The following is a 16309-nucleotide window of genomic DNA, read 5'->3' as shown; positions in this document are numbered from 1 at the left end:
ATCCCTCTGACCCCCACTCTCCCATTCACAGGGAGCTTCTGCCCGGCCCCTCCCCAGCGATGTGACAAAGCAGACAGGCCTTTGCTATAAAATGGGCCTGATTCAGCTCCCATCGACTTCAAAGGCAGCAGGTGTGAGGCCGTTTAGGCAGATGTCTAATGGGCGGGCTCAAACATGATTTTTCAATCGCTTGTAACTGAGGATCAGATTGTGATCCAGTTACTCATACTGAGTAGGACCCTACGCCAGGAGCAGGGGCGGCTCCAGGCACCAGCGCAGCAAGCGCGCGCCTGGGGTGGCAAGCCACGGGGGGTGGCCTGCTGGTTGTTGTGAGGGCGGCCGTCAGGCTGCCTTCGGCAGCATGCCTGTGGGAGGTCCGCCAGCCCCGCGGCTTCGGCGGTAATTCGGCGGCAGGGACGCTGAAGGCGCGGGACCAGCAGACCTCCTGCAGGCATGCCACTGAATCCGCGTGGCCAGCGGACTACCCGCAGGTGTGCCGCCGAATCCACGTGGCCAGCGGACCGCCCGCAGGCGTGCCGCCGAAAGCCACCTGACTGCCGTGCTTGGGGCGGCAAAAACCATAGAGCCGCCCCTGTCTAGGAGTAGCTCCAGCTGTAGCGTCAGATATTATTCAGTGCGAGTTAAGGTATCAGAATCTGGCCTTTCATTATTCCACAGTGAAATGCTATCCAGGATCTGCTCCAAAAGGCAAGCTATTTACAGGCTTGTGTTTGAGTTTCAAAGTTCAGCTGTTTCCAGGTTAATGAGCAAACAAGGGCCCCATTAAAGCGTCAGAACTAGAGTAAATCTGAAATAGGATCATTAAGAAATGAGGCACTGATCCATTAATTTCGATGGGCTTTGGATCAAGCCTTTAGTGATCCTAGACGTTACTATATTATTAATTATTATTATGTGTATTCCCGTAGCACTTAGCAGTCTAGTCATGAACCAGGACCCCAAAGGACTAGGTGCTGCTCAAACACAGATTAAAAACATAGTTCCTGTTCTAACGAGTGTACAGTCTAAGTATTGCACCATGGCCTATATCCTGCCCCCAAGCTGTGGCTCACACCCGATGCCACATTCTGTATGTAAATCAGTGGGGTGACTCTGCAGAAGTTAGACATAACAAGGACTTTTCCTCAGGAGCAAATTGCCCCAAAAGTTCACACAATCAGGATAGCAACGCTTTATTACTCCTGCCCCAATAACAAGGAGACTGGGGATCCAACACCAGCCACAAGTGATCATTTGTGCAAGCAGTCCCATCATGCTGAGCACCTAGGCAGGGTGGGTGTGTCCATGCAAACGAGATCAGCTTCTGAAGTCTTTCCACAGCTCACCACTAGATGTCAGAGGAGAGCTCATCCAGACTGTGCTTACACTTGTAAAACCAAACCCAGCGGTGGTTTGGCATTGGTTTCCATGCTAACTCCACCACCGTTTGATGGAAGGGATGGGTGAATGCTTTTGTGACAGATATGGTAATTTCCTTCACCATCCTGGACAAACCTTATTGGATTAAGTTGAGTATTTTAGGAGTTATTGAATTAACGATGCAAAGGTTTATATATTATTGTGGGATTGTATGTAACATCTCTAGGGGGAGATGTGACGAATGCAAACCCTAGGAAGTGTTATGAGCATCAAAGGACTCTTTTAAACAGTGTGCCAGGCAAGAATGAACTTTTGGCTAAGTGGGTTTCCTAGGAAATCTCTGGGGGGAGATGAATGCAAATGTACCTCATCCCCTTTCTAGTTATGCAAAAAACCCAGCCTTTTGAAGCTATGCCCTGAGGAAAGGTCCATTGTCTGTTTACCTGCTCCTGGAATCTCTAAATTAGAGACCCCAGATGTATAAAGGACAGGCAGATTTATTCATGAGGGATCTTCTTCTGAGCAAAAGACGTATGAACTTGTAACCAAAGAAAACACCCTGTGTGTGGATTGAAAGACTGACTCCTACCAGAGCCCTTGTTGGAGTTTGGGGTGGGGGTTATGATCTCTGATATGCTAGTTAGCATGTGTGTAGGTCCTTTTGTTGTTTTTAACATGTTTTCTCTGTAATGTTTTCACCTTTATAACAAATGTGTTTGCTTAAAAGAGCAGGGTGTTAATTTCTAACCAGGGGCAATTATGCTGTTTACAGCCTCTGAGGAGAAAGCCAAGCAGGCCTGCTTGGGCAGTCTGACTTGCTGGGGAACTGCGCAGTCTGCCAGTAGGGAGAGAGACAGGTCTCCGCCCCAGAGAGGTGACGGCTGAGGAGTTGGGAGCCTAGAGTGGGTGCCCTTGTGAGACCACAAAGGGAATTTTAGATCAGTCCTGATCTGTGACAGCTTCTGGCCCATCTTTATCTGGGCTTTTTATTGGTTGGTTAGATTCCTCCTGCTCCTTTACAAAGTCCATTATATATTGTACCACTGTGGCAAGGATTGAACCAGAAACCTCATAGAGCTGAAAACTTGAGTCTCCATCTATGAGCTAAAAAGCCAGGCTGTCCTGCTGGGAGCTGTAACAGATTCACATCCTCTGTGGATTGGTTCCAGGGTAGGGACAGGTAACATACACTGACCAGTCCGTTACAGCATTCCATGTAAAGGTATTTTCCTTGGTGAGAATCCCTGGATGAACAGTTATTTCATATAATGTTTAAAATAACAACCCTCTCTGCAGTACATCAGGCCAATTCAGAGAGACCATGGACTATTTATAACTGTCATGTCCTATGAACATTCCCCATTCTTCTGGCTGTAGCAAGATTACCATGAGCTCTTCTGGACAGTTTTCCAACCCTGTTTTCTTCTCTCTTTTTGCCTCCGCTGTTGCAGCTTCTACAAGGGGAGATTTTAAACAAAACAGAGCTATGGAGCCAGAAGTACCCGTACGCCTTCCCTCTCTGGTTTGGGAGTTTCTCAGCATTCTTAAACATCACCCACCCTGATTATGCCAAGGCCGTATTTGCCAGAGGAGGTAAGGCATGGTGCATCTGAGTTCTGAACGATTGTAACGTTCCTGCAAATTGCAAATGCCGAGCATAATTTCCCGGGTATTAACTATTCACAGCAAAGCAGAATTCCACAACTATGATGTCACTCAGGAATCCCAACTCCTTAATGCATCATCATCTGCAAACTGATAGAGGACCTAGACAAATTAGAGGATTGGGTCCAAAGAAATCTGATGAGTTTCAACAAGGACAAGTGCAGAATCCGCACTTAGGACGGAAGAATCCCATGCACTGCTACAGACTAGGGACCGAATGGCTAGGCAGCAGTTCTGCAGAAAAGGACCTAGGGGTTACAGTGGACGAGAAGCTGGATATGAGTCGACAGTGTGCCCTTGTTGCCAAGAAGGCTAACGGCATTTCGAGCTGTATAAGTAGGGGCTGTGCCAGCAGATTGAGGGACGCGATCATTCCCCTCTATTAGACATTGGTGAGGCCTCATCTGGAGTACTGTGTCCAGTTTTGGGCCCCACACTACAAAAAAGATGTGGAAAAATTGGAAAGAGTCCAGCGGAGTGCAACAAAAATGATTAGGGGGCTGGAGCACATGCCTTATGAGGAGAGGCTGAGGGAACTGGGATTGTTTAGTCTGCAGAAGAGAAGAATGAGGGGGGATTTGATAGCTGCTTTCAGCTACCTGAAAGGGGGTTCCAAAGAGGATGGATCTAGACTGTTCTCAGTGGTGGCAGATGACAGAACAAGGAGTAATGGTCTCAAGTTGCAGTGGGGGAGGTTTAGGTTGGATATTAGGAAACACTATTTCACTAGGAGGGTGGTGAAGCACTGGAATGGGTTACCTAGGGAGGTAGTGGAATCTCCTTCCTTAGAGGCTTTTAAGGTCAGGCTTGACAAAGCCCTGGCTGGGATGATTTAGTTGGGGATTGGTCCTGCTTTGAGCAGGTGGTTGGACTAGATGACCTCCTGAGGTCCCTTTCCATGTTCCCGTTCAGCTCTAGACCTGCAGTATCCTTGGTTAATGCTAGTCTTGCATCTGTCCTTCATTCAGCCACCTCACAATTATGCTGAACTGGGTGTTGCTTTGTTGTGTAATATTGATTCATTATGAAGAGATGCCACCAATTTTGTTTCATTCACAACTGAAGGTTGGTGTGTACCCCACAGATAAACGTACAATGCAGTGAATCATTACTAATAAAGTATTATCTTCTTCTCTCTCTCTCAATTGACTTTTCCAGATCCCAAGGATAACGTTAGCTATAGGCATATAGTTCCATGGATTGGTACGTATATTCGTGGTCTCCTCCATATTCTCGACCAGAAATGATGCCGAGGTCAGTCAAGAACAAGCCATCAATCGATGGCATTTCCCGCTCCTTGGTGTAGTGAGGGCCAGAAGCTCTCTGAAATCATCATGTATGCATTGTGTGTCAAAAAAAGGTGAAACTTGAAGAAGCTTTTGGATAAAGGTGGTTACATGCCGGAGAAGAAGGTTCAGATTGCAGGGTTGAAAGGGCTAGTTTTAAATTGGCGGATACAAAGTCATTTTCTTTTAAAAATTACTAAAAATATTGAGTTTAGCGAAATAAGAAAGGGTAGGCCAGCTGTTATGGATTGTTTCTCTTACTGCCAACTCATTGGTGTGGCTTCCATTATTTAATCACCAGGGCTCTTTGACATACCATAGGAAACACCAAGCCAACTAATCACAATGATTAACTCTGGCCTTTTGATTATTAAAGAAAGAAAAAGAAAACATTAAACAAAATACCACAAATCACAGATTGATAAACTGGTTAGTGTCAGTGACGGGGAGGTGGGCAGTCATGTCTAGTGATCGGAACAGGAGTCAGGCCTAGTGGTTGGACAGAAGTCGGTAGCCAGGCATCAGAGCCAAGGGTCCTAGCTGGAGTCAGCAGCCAGGGTCAGAGCTGGGTTACCTGGAGTGAAGCAAGGCCGGAGCAGGGCTGGGACCGAGGCAGGAGTAGGAGCTATTGCAGCCACAGGCTAATACTTTAAGCCACTGCTGCTGGATTTAAGAGCCAGTCTGCTGCCTCTTCCAAGCAAGAAGCAGTGGAGCCAATCAGGCAGCCTACTAAAGGCCAGCTGTGATCCACTGACTTTGCTGCACTGATTCTAGACTGTAACTTCCATTAGTCTCTTTTGCAAGCCTTTCTGTGGTGAGCTTTTAACAGAGATTATACCCTTGAGAGCGAACCCGCCTGTTGGGAGGAGGGGTCACTTTTCCCTCAATAAGTAAAGACCCAAGTATAGTGTTTTCCAAAATTCTTGTGAATTTGGTTGTAGCTTATTAGATACGTAAGTGTTTAATGTCTGGCAAAATAATTTGTTTAAGCCCCAAACAGTTTATAGCTGGGCAAAGGAAGCAATCTTAACTAAATCCTATGAATTCGAAGACGATATTTACATTAGTTTCTTAGAAGAAGCCATTTAACAAGCTATCTCAAAACAGGCCAGTTACAAATATTAAGAATCCTAAATCCAATTAAATCCCACTGTTTCTCGGTTTACCAATGTTTAGCCCGTGTCTCCTCTCCAGGAATACATGATCTAACCATTTGGTGATTAACAGGAGAAATGGTTAGTAAATTTAAGTTATGACAGCATTTCAATGTTCCAATAAAAATCATTACAAGAGTTTTAAACCTAATCCCTTGTAAGTGAGTTAACTTCCTCTCACCGATCCATGTTGAAGTCATGGAGAGGTTGCTTTGGGTTGGTTTCTTCTTGAGTCTTCTCTGTTTTTCTTATCTGCCTGTTGCAGCTTGCTTGTAGAGAGAGACAGGATGAGTTAGGGTGTACTCGCTCCATGAGTACTGGGAGTGTGTGAGCAGGAGATGTTTATTTCAGAGTCTTTTATACCTTCTTATTTTTGTGAAATTATAGGAAAACAAACCTCTTTTATGCTTGTTTTAGATTCTGGTTGGTTGCTGCCACTCTTCTTGACTCCATGATTTCGGGGTTGGCTTAGGTGGCATTTTCAACTCCCGAATATGCAGTCTGTCTAATGAATATGCAACATTTCTTTATCAACAAATCATAGAAGATTAGGTTTGGAAGAGACCTCAGGAGGTCATCAAGTCCAACCCCCTGCTCAAAGCAGGATCAACCCCAACTAAATCATCCCAGCCAGGGCTTTGTCAAGCCGGGCCTTCAAAACTTCTAAGGATGGAGATTTCATCACCTCCCTAGGTAACCCATTCCAGTGCTTCACCACCCTCCTAGTGAAATAGTGTTTCCTAATATCCAACCTGGACCTCCCCCACTGCAACTTGAGACCATTACTCCTTGTTCTGTCATCTGCCACCACTGAGAACAGTCTAGATCCATCCTCTTTGGAACCCCCTTTCAGGTAGCTGAAGGCTGCTATCAAATCCCCCCTCACTCTTCTCTTCTGCAGACTAAACAATCCCAGTTCCCTCAGCCTCTCCTTGTAAGTCATGTGCCCCAACCCCCTAATCATTTTCGTTGCCCTCCACTGGACTCTCTACAATTTGTCCACATCCTTTCTCTAGTGGGGGCCAAAAACTGGACATAATACTCCAGGTGTGGCCTCACCAGTGCCGAATAGAGGGGAATAATCACTTCCCTTGATCTGCTGGCAATACTCCTACTAATGCAGCCCAATATGCCGCTAGCCTTCTTGGCAACAAGGGCACACTGCTGACTCATATCCAGCTTCTCATCCACTGTAATCCCCAGGTCCTTTTCTGCAGAACTGCTGCTTAGCCAGTCGGCTAATTACCTTTGTTCTTGTGGCAGGGAATATCCAGATAACTTTTAAAGTTAAAACTAACTCTTTTCATTCAGTCCATTTTCTGATATAATGTTTTTACCTTAGTTTGACAGGAAGTGAAATTCTGTTTTCAAAAAGTCCAAACATTCCTGTTCATTATATAAGAGTTTGTAGTCCTCAAAACGGTCTTTTAAAATTAAATAACTCTTAGTAAGACCTTAGCTCAAGTTGTTGATTTTACATGGAAATTTTGGAAATGATGATTTTATGTTCTTCCTGTGTTGGATGAGGGTTTGCTTTGATTAATTAATTCCCCATTATTATAACTATTCTATACTTAAATGGCTTCTTATATTAGTTGTTAGTCTAGTATCAAATGACTTTGCTGTATTTGTACATAAAACATCTTACTATTCATATAACAATAATATCAAGCAATTATGATAGGAAGGCTTGTATTTAGATACAAAATATTTGCAAATATACATATTAAAAGCAGCTGATGCCATCTTAAGCATTTGAGAAACAACAAAGGTGTTGCTCCTTAAGTGGAAACACAAGTTGAAAGTAACCAGTGTCTTCTGTAAAAACTAGGGCTATCAAGCGATTAAAAAAATTAATTGCGATTAATCGCTATCACTGTTAATAATAGAATACCGTTTATTTACATATTTTTGTATGTTTTCTACATTTTCAAATATATAAATTACAACACAGAATACAAAGTGTACAGAGCTCATCATATTTATTTTTTATTACAAATATTTGTGCTGTAAAAAGCAAAATAAATAGTATTTTTCAATTCACCTCATACAAGTACTGGAGTGCAATCTCTTTACCATGAAAGTTGAACTTACAAAATGTAGAATTATCTTAAAAAAAAACTACATTCAAAAATAAAGCAATGTAAAACTTTAGAGCCTACATGTCCACTGAGTCCTACTTCTTGTTCAGCCAATTGCTCAGACAAACAAGTTTGGTTACATTTGCAGGAGATAATGCACCCCGCGTCTTGTTTACAATGTCACCTGAAAGTGAGAACAAGCGTTCACATGGCACTGTTGTAGCCGGCGTTGCAATATATTTATGTGCCAGATGTACTAAAGATTCATATGTCCCTTCATCTTCAACCACCATTCCATGTTTTTGTGCTGATGATGGGTTCTGCTTGATAACGATCCAAAGCAGTGTGGACCGACGGACGCATGTTCATTTTCATTATCTGAGTCAGATGCCACCAGCAGAAGGTTGATTTTCTTTTTTGGTGGTTCAGGTTCTATAGGTATCCTCATCGGAGTGTTGCTCTTTGAAGACTTCTTCTGAAAGCATGCTCCAGAAGTACCTCATCCCTCTCAGATTTTGGACGGCACTTCAGATTCTTAAACCTTGGGTCAAGTGCTGTAGCTATTTTTAGAAATCTCACAGTGGTACCTTCTTTGCGCTTTGTCAAATCTGCAGTGAAAGTGTTCTTAAAATGAACAACATGTTCTGGGTCATCATCTGAGCCTGTTATAACATGAAATATATGGCAGAATGCGGGTAAAACACAGAGCAGGAGACATACATTTCTCCCCCAAGGAGTTCAGTCACAAATTTAATTAACCAATTACTTTTAACGAGTGTCATCAGCATGGAAGCATGTCCTCTGGAATGGTGGTCAAAGCATGAAGGGTCATATGAATATTTAGCAGATCTGGCATGTAAATACCTGGCAAAGTCGGCTACAAAAGTGCCATGCGAACCCCTGTTCTCACTTTCAGGTGACACTGTAAATAAGAAGCGGGCAGCATTATCTCCCGTAAATGTAAACAAACTTGTTTGTTTGAGCGAGTGGCTGAACAAGAAGTAGGACTGAGTGGACTTGTAGGCTCTAAAGTTTTACATTGTTTTGTTTTTGAGTGCAGTTATGTAACAAAAAAAATCTACATTTGTAAGTTGCACTTTCACAATAAAGAGATTGCACTACAGTACTTGTATGAGGTGAATTGAAAAAAGACTATTTCTTTTGTTTATCATTTTTACAGTGCAAATATTTGTAACAAAAATAAATAATATTAATTGAGCACTGTACACTTTGCATTCTGTGTTGTAATTTCAATCAATATATTTGAAAATTTAGAAAAACATCCCAAAATATTTAATAAATTTCAATTGGTATTCTATTGTATAACAGTGCGATTAAAACTGTAATTAATCACGATTAATTTTGTTAACTATGATTAATTTTTTTGAGTTCATAGCGTGAGTTAACTGCGATTAATCGACAGCCCTAGTAAAAACATTTACCATCATGAATATTCTGCAGGTTTAAAGAATGAAGACTTTAGTGTGTTTACAGGAGAAATCAATTTCAATGAGGATATTCCTAGCATTCCTTGTGTGGGTTTAAACTCCGGTTTCTCTTTGAAAAGAAAAGGGGAGGGGATCTGTTATAGGACTAATTTACCTCTTGATTTATTGCTCTGATAGCACAACTTTGAATTCCTTTCATAATCAGTTTTCTTCCTATCAGGGTGTAAATGGTTATTCTACTTGATGACTGCTTGTCTTTGGCTATTAGAAACAGAAACCTTCCACTATTTCTTTGATTAGCTTTAACATTTTGTAACATAATTAGCTAAACATGTGCCTGTTATATTTTCAAGCATCCTGGCTAAAACATTATTATGGCTATATCTTAATGTTCAGTAAAGGTCCAGACAAGTTTGTAGCAACTTAAAAAAAAAGTTAACATTTTTATTATCATTTTTGTATCAACACTGAGGTCTCTCCCCCACAAGATGCTACTTATGTAGAGTTACCAACCCTCTAGGCCTGTCCTGGAGTCTCCAGGAATTAAAAATTAATCTTTAATTAAAGATTATGTCATGTGATGAAATCTCCAGGAATTTGTCAAAGTTGGCAACCCTATACTTATGTGATATATACAAATTAAATTCCATTAACATACCTTGAATCCAGCAAGGACTAGTGACGGGCGAAGATAGACTCATAGACTCATAGACTCTAAGGTCAGAAGGGACCATTATGATCATCTAGTCTGACCTCCCGCATGATGCGGGCCACAAAAGCTGACCCACCCACTCCTGGAAGAATTCTCTCCCTTGACTCAGCTGTTGAAGTCCCCAAATCATGATTTAAAGACTTCAAATCGCTGAGAATCCTCCAGCCAGCGACCCCTGCCCCATGCTGCGGAGGAAGGCGAAAAACCTCCAGGGCCTCTGCCAATCTACCCTGGAGGAAAATTCCTTCCCGATCCAAAGGTTCAGTTTGAAGAAGCAACCAAAAGTTTAGCTGCTCATCTGAACTTCTTGGATCTAGAAATCTGGTTGTGGATTTCATAAGAACAGGCATTCTCTTGCGAGTTAGGCTATTCTTTGCTTCTGGTCCAATCAGGAATCTTGGGAGTACAGCCTTTCTACAGGCATTTCTGTACGTCCACTTCTGGTAAATACAGAGAAGCACGAAAATGAATATCAAAGCTAATTTTACTGGAGATTGGTAAAAGATTAGTTAGTTTCAAGTTATGGGTGAAAGGTTCAAATAGGTTCTTATTTCATCTAAACCTGGTCACCTATCTACAATAAAATCATCATCTGGAGTATGATCCTGAACAATCATGGTGAAATTTGAAGATGAAAGATCAAGATCCTCTGCATTCCTATCAGTTGTTTGTTATCGTAGCACTAGAAAATATACTATCCTAACAAATAGGAGATGGAGTAGATGTGACCAAATAGTTTCCATCTCTGATGGAAGTTTTAGTTATTGTAGGCTAAGGCTTTACCTATACACATCAAAAATATCTGCTTATGGTCTTTAAAATCTGAAATGATCTGAATTCTATTGCTTGTGTTCCCCCAGGGAAAGGATTATTGGTCTTACATGGGCCAAAGTGGTACCAGCATCGTAAACTGCTGACTCCAGGGTTTCATTATGACATTTTGAAACCTTACGTGCCATTGATTGCAGATTCTACCAAAGTGATGCTGGTAGGAATGATGATTGCTATTGCCATATTTATTATGTTAGTTTCTTATCCTTGATGGGTTGAAGGCAAAGTGATGGATCAAGAGTTTCCTTGCTGTTCTTGCTGTTACTTAGCTGTTATCAGCCTGTACAGTCTATAATTCCATGGAAATTCTCTTTTTTGGTGGTTTAGCTTTTTGAATGAATCACATTTCTTTTCTGAGCTATAGCAACTAATTGGTCCAGAAGATGTACAGACTCTGTGGCAAAGCCTATAACAGGGTTCGGCAACCTTTCAGAAGTGGTGTGCCGAGTCTTCATTTATTCACTCTAATTTAAGGTTTCATGTGCCAGTAATACATTTTAACGTTTTTAGACGGTCTCTTTCTATAAGTCTATAATATAGAACTAAACTATTGTTGTATGTAAAGTAAATAAGGTTTTTAGTAGGTTTAAGAAGCTTCATTTAAAATTAAATTAAAATGCAGAACCGCCCAGACCAGTGGCCAGGACCCGGGCAGTGTGAGTGCCACTGAAAATCAGCTTGCGTGCCGCCTTCGGCATGCGTGCCATAGGTTGCCTACCCCTGGCCTATAATATCATTAAAAAAAAAAAATAAGGGACCAGGGCTGATCAGAGAATGGTGTTTTGAGTAAACGAAAATCTGCCTGTGACGCGTCTCCTGTCCTTGAACATTTTCGTTTTTTCTCCCCATCAAAACTTTAAAACAATTTTTAAAAACTTTTCGGCAGTTTACAGCCAAATATTTGTGGGGTTTTGAGTTTTGTTTTCCAATGAAAAGTTGTCCTTTTCAATGGAAAATGCCCCGGTGTTCTGACCAGCTCTGTGAGGGACACATTTTAAAATGAAAAGGTGTGTGAGGAATGGGTCCTGACCAGCTCTACTCTTGAGTTAATTAATGCGTTTTGCCTGTTAGACAATTGGCAGTCTGGGCCTTTCTGAAATGGATTCCAGCTGCAGTATTTCATTGCTTTTCAATAGGTAACAATTCTAGAATCCAGGGATTTGGGGTTCCCTTTTACCGTGATCCAAAAATCACATCTAATCTACAATAGTGATTACTACTATTAATAAGGCATTAAATAGGTTCTTGGTGGTACTCTTTAAAGGTACTTATATGAAAGGCAGGATTAAATAAGGGATCTCATGCATTCCTAAACCTAGGATTGGGACGCTTCAACCTTGTGATCTGGGGATTAGAAAATGCCCTGAGATGCCAATATTCACAATGTTTAGATTTCAGAGTAGCAGCCGTGTTAGTCTGTATCCGCAAAAAGAACAGGAGTACTTGTGGCACCTTAGAGACTAACAAATTTATTTGAGCATAAGCTTTCATGGGCTAAAACCCACTTCATTGGATGCATGCAGTGGAAAATACAGTAGGAAGATATATATGTTTAGATTGCAATCTCTGCTTTCCATAGTACACATTGCAACTACAGTTTCACTTCTCGGTGGGCTCTGTGCAGGAAAAATAATAGAGTTACAAGGTTTGCGCTTGGGACCCTCATTAATTTCTGCAGCTACATTGTCAGGGAGTCTGGGTACAAGAGCAACTAAACGTGCAATGCATTGTCCCTGAAAGAACTCTGATTCCATGTGGACAACACTGCCTTCTAGTGTGAGAATTCAAAACAGCCCTGCAGCATAGATTCACTACTGAGTGAACCAAGTATGTGCATGGAGAGAAACCGGAATATTGACACACTGGCATGGAGTTTGAACCACACTGGGCTCCTGTTACAGAAAAATAAAACAGCCCTATTTTCTGTATGTGTCAGCCAATATAACTGGGATCGAACGGGGGACTTCCACTGCTGAAAACATGAGTCTGTACATCTTGTATGGAGCTAAAGAGCCTCTGGGTGTGGCTGGGAGCTGTAACAGACCCAGACCCTCTTTGGAATGGATCTGGAAGGGGCACACATTCACTAGTAGGTCACATCTCCTTAAGACTGACCAGTATTGCGGCCTCTTTTGCTGCCTTCTTTAATAGGGCAGCAAAAGAACTAATACGTTACAGTTTTAAATATAATGGGCAAGATTCTCACTTGCCTTCTTCTGGCTGTGCGGGCACATAATTCCCCACTGACCACAGCCCTTCTATTTAGCCTGCACAGACTACAGCTTCAGGTGGGTGGGGGGGAGGGAAGGTGAGATCCGATGCTGCAGTATTACTACTTCTGAACCCCAGCAGGTTGGGCAGTGAATAGGATAGGAGGGGAGAAGAGTAGCCACAGAGTTGTGGCTTCTCCCCGCCCCCACATGCCAGTTGGCAGATGTCATAACCCAGTGCAAGCTTCGCGGTGTTAAGAGCCGGAAGCCTTTGCAGTGCATAAAACTTTACTGAACCTATAAACTTACAAACCATACAACAGATGCTATTATTCTTATGCATCCGAAGAAGTGGGCTGTAGTCCACAAAAGCTTATGCTCTAATAAATTTGTTAGTCTCTAAGGTGCCACAAGTACTCCTGTTCTTTTTGCGGATACAGACTAACACGGCTGCTACTCTAATACCTATTATTCTTATATGTGCCTCTAGAGGGTGATCTCTCTCCCCATAGGCTTGGTAGAATTCATTTATGCATTTATATATCTTGGACAGCTAATACGGATTATTTGTAAGCATTTTTTTTTTCAATTTTCAACTTAAATTTTGACAGTTGCACAAAATTATGGGTTAGCTTTTTTCATATCATCAATTTAAATTTTTCACAGTTTCAGGAAACGATCGGGGTGCCAGACAATAATTATTTAAAGACAGAGATTGAGATTCAAAAAGGTAACGCTTTCTAACCATTAAAACACAATTTGTCAACATCACATTGACGAAGTTACTAGCCTTAAATCAAACTCTAAGTTCTCCTATCTGTGTATTTTGATTTATTATCTACAGAAATATTTCCCCCCCTCTGTTTGTGTATGTATTTGAAATTGACATTCACTGACATTTATCAATGCATCTAATCCTTCCAAGCCTATATAAATATGCCAACCCCCCCACCCCCCACACACGAGGAAGCAAGCTGCATCCTACAGATACTTGCATCAACTTACACCCCAGCTGATGCAAAGAGGAACCCAGGCTGGAGTTGCAAGTCTTTTAATCAATTTCCTTTCCAGGGCTGCTCCTGGCTAATCTAGCTATGGCCACCCTTATGCTGGAGTAAGACGCAATACAAATCATATATCAAAGTCTAAGCATCTGACATCCTCAGCCATCAGTGGCCTTTATATCAGTCAGAACTGGTACCTGAAATCATTGATCAATGAACAAATTATTTTTAGATTGACTTTTATAACAACACCTAAGAGCCTCACAGTGCCACATTACTAAACATTAATAGCCCATTGTGGGACCACTCAGCTGTCGTTGTGGCTTCCGCTGTACTCCAACACTTCCCCTGGTGGCAGTTATTTCTGACCTCATCGTGATATGAGCCTGAGGCTTCTTCCAAGGAGGCCTTTGGCAATGACATTTGACACATCAGGATGGGCTGTGGGCCAGCATTAGCGTGTCTCCAGTCTGAATTGACACTGGCAGTGTTGGCATGGGACAGATATCTGTCTGGTAGTGAACCTGCCTTGTAAGGAAGAGGAAGGCATTGCTGAGGCTGGGGGCAGAGCGTCTGGCATCCTATACATGGGGACTAAAGTAAAAGATCACCCCTGTGCAGAGGGCCAGCCCAAGACCTTTGCATCAGGGTTTGGCTCAAGAGGGACCATTTGTACATAGTAATTTTTCTGACAAATTTTCCATACCATAAGATAACGTGCAGTGTAACGATCAAAGCAACTGACTCTGGACAAAGGCAAAAGAGAGAAAAATAACTTGGGTCTATACCATATGTGCCAAGTCAGATTCCTAGCTTCCTCTTGTTTCAAACTAGCATCTCTAAATAAGAAATAAGGGAGTGTCTCCCTTTCCCATATTTTGTTGCCTAGAATACACAACTGGTTAAAGATGTCCCGCGTTTATTTTTAAGATGGAAGGTAAATGCTGATACTGCAGAGCAAGGCATTTCTGGGCCTTCTCACCTGTCTCCTTCCTGCACTAGGATAAGTGGGAACAGCTGATCACACAGGAGAAGTCAGTGGAGCTCTTTGAACATGTCAGCTTGATGACTCTCGACAGCATCATGAAATGTGCCTTCAGTTACCAGAGCAACTGCCAGACGGACAGGTCAGTACCAGATGCTCTTGGGTCCTGACGTAAGGCTGCTATTCATTGGCCATGAATAAACTGCGCAAGTTGCTTATGACTGGTAAATTTTTCCCACCTTCATTTTAAAAGTTCTCCAACAGTCCATGCAGTTTAATGGGTGGAATGCACAGGAATCCCACCTCCGGCTGCCAGTCACTCTGTGCCAGAGGTGACTTTTACATTTCCCAGAGTATTATACAGTCTCAGCATGTACATTTCCTTCTCAGCAGATAACCCGCAGCAAAGATTTTGCCTCTGCCAGAGTGTCTCTGGGCTCCCAGGAGCGGATGCGGTATTGAGAACACTACCGCCTTTTCAAGGCGTGTGATATTTGCTTCCCTCCCTCCTGAGGCAGAGAGGAAGGATGGTCTTGCAGTTCAGGCATTGGAAGGGGACTCGGGACCTCTGGCTTCAATTTCCAGTTCTGCTACAGATTCCTGTTGTGCCACCTAATCTCTGTGCCTCAGTTTCCCATCTGTAAAAGGGAGATAATAATTCTCCCTTTCTCCTACCCTTAGACTGTCTTGTTTATTCAGACTGTGTATTTCCCTGCAGCATGGCCCAGTGTACTGTCTCTTACCACGTATGCATACAGGGCCTAGACCAGAAGAGCTCTGGTCTTGCATAAGGCCTTCTGATGCTACTGTATTATAACTAATAGTGGTAGCCCACTCCTTCCTGGGTGGTATCTAGTTGAATATATGGAGTCCTTGTGTATTTGCCCCTCCCTTCTATTCTTGGTCACCATCTTCTGCTTTAAAATCCCATTCAGCTGCTCCCTCATGTTACATTACGGTACTAAAATTGATCATACTTCGGAGAGAGATAACTGTTCCCTCTGAAACGACGGTGCTGCTTTGTAGCCTGTGACCAGGTGGGGCCGGGCAGTGAGGGTGTCCATGTGTGAAAGTAAGCATGGACCATGTGCACCACGGCATACAATATTTGATTTCCTGAAAGCAAATCCCTTCTGTTTGTCCCTCACCTCCAAACCCAGGGAGAATTCCTACATCCGAGCCGTCTTTGACCTCAGCTACTTGGTGGACCAGAGGCTGCGCATCTTCCCGTATCACAATGATCTCATTTATTGGCTCAGCCCTCATGGTTTCCAATTCAGGAAGGCCTGCCAGCTTGCGCACCGCCACACAGGTACTTCCCAATACTCTGGCCTTTGGTTTTCGGAATCCTTTGTGCATTTGGGGTGTTTAACATGGAACCCTCTCTAGCCACAAAACAAGCTGCAGCCATTACAGCTCCTGACCAATGTGCTCCAACCTTCTTCTAAAAGGCTAGAGCTGAGTAGTGCAGACGATCTGGCCCATGCGCTCCCTGGCCTCAGTGCCGAGTTTTCAGCCAAGGGTCCAGTGACTTGTCAGAGGTACCATTGTTT

General features: G+C 42.8%; 1 protein-coding gene across 1 annotated transcript in view; it reads left to right on the top strand.

Moving 5' to 3' along the window:
- The window catches only part of LOC128842489 (cytochrome P450 4B1-like), a 31156-nt gene that overhangs the window by 2635 nt on the left and 12212 nt on the right, over positions 1 to 16309 (top strand). The window contains exons 2-6 of the mRNA XM_054038527.1: positions 2832 to 2973; positions 4204 to 4248; positions 10587 to 10714; positions 14774 to 14898; positions 15917 to 16068. Coding sequence (XP_053894502.1) covers positions 2832 to 2973; positions 4204 to 4248; positions 10587 to 10714; positions 14774 to 14898; positions 15917 to 16068 — 592 coding nt within the window. The remainder of the gene's footprint in view (positions 1 to 2831; positions 2974 to 4203; positions 4249 to 10586; positions 10715 to 14773; positions 14899 to 15916; positions 16069 to 16309) is intronic.

Source organism: Malaclemys terrapin, chromosome 8, assembly GCF_027887155.1.
Source record: "Malaclemys terrapin pileata isolate rMalTer1 chromosome 8, rMalTer1.hap1, whole genome shotgun sequence".
Classification (NCBI taxonomy): Eukaryota; Metazoa; Chordata; order Testudines; family Emydidae; genus Malaclemys; species Malaclemys terrapin.
This window is presented reverse-complemented; position numbering and strand designations above follow the sequence as displayed.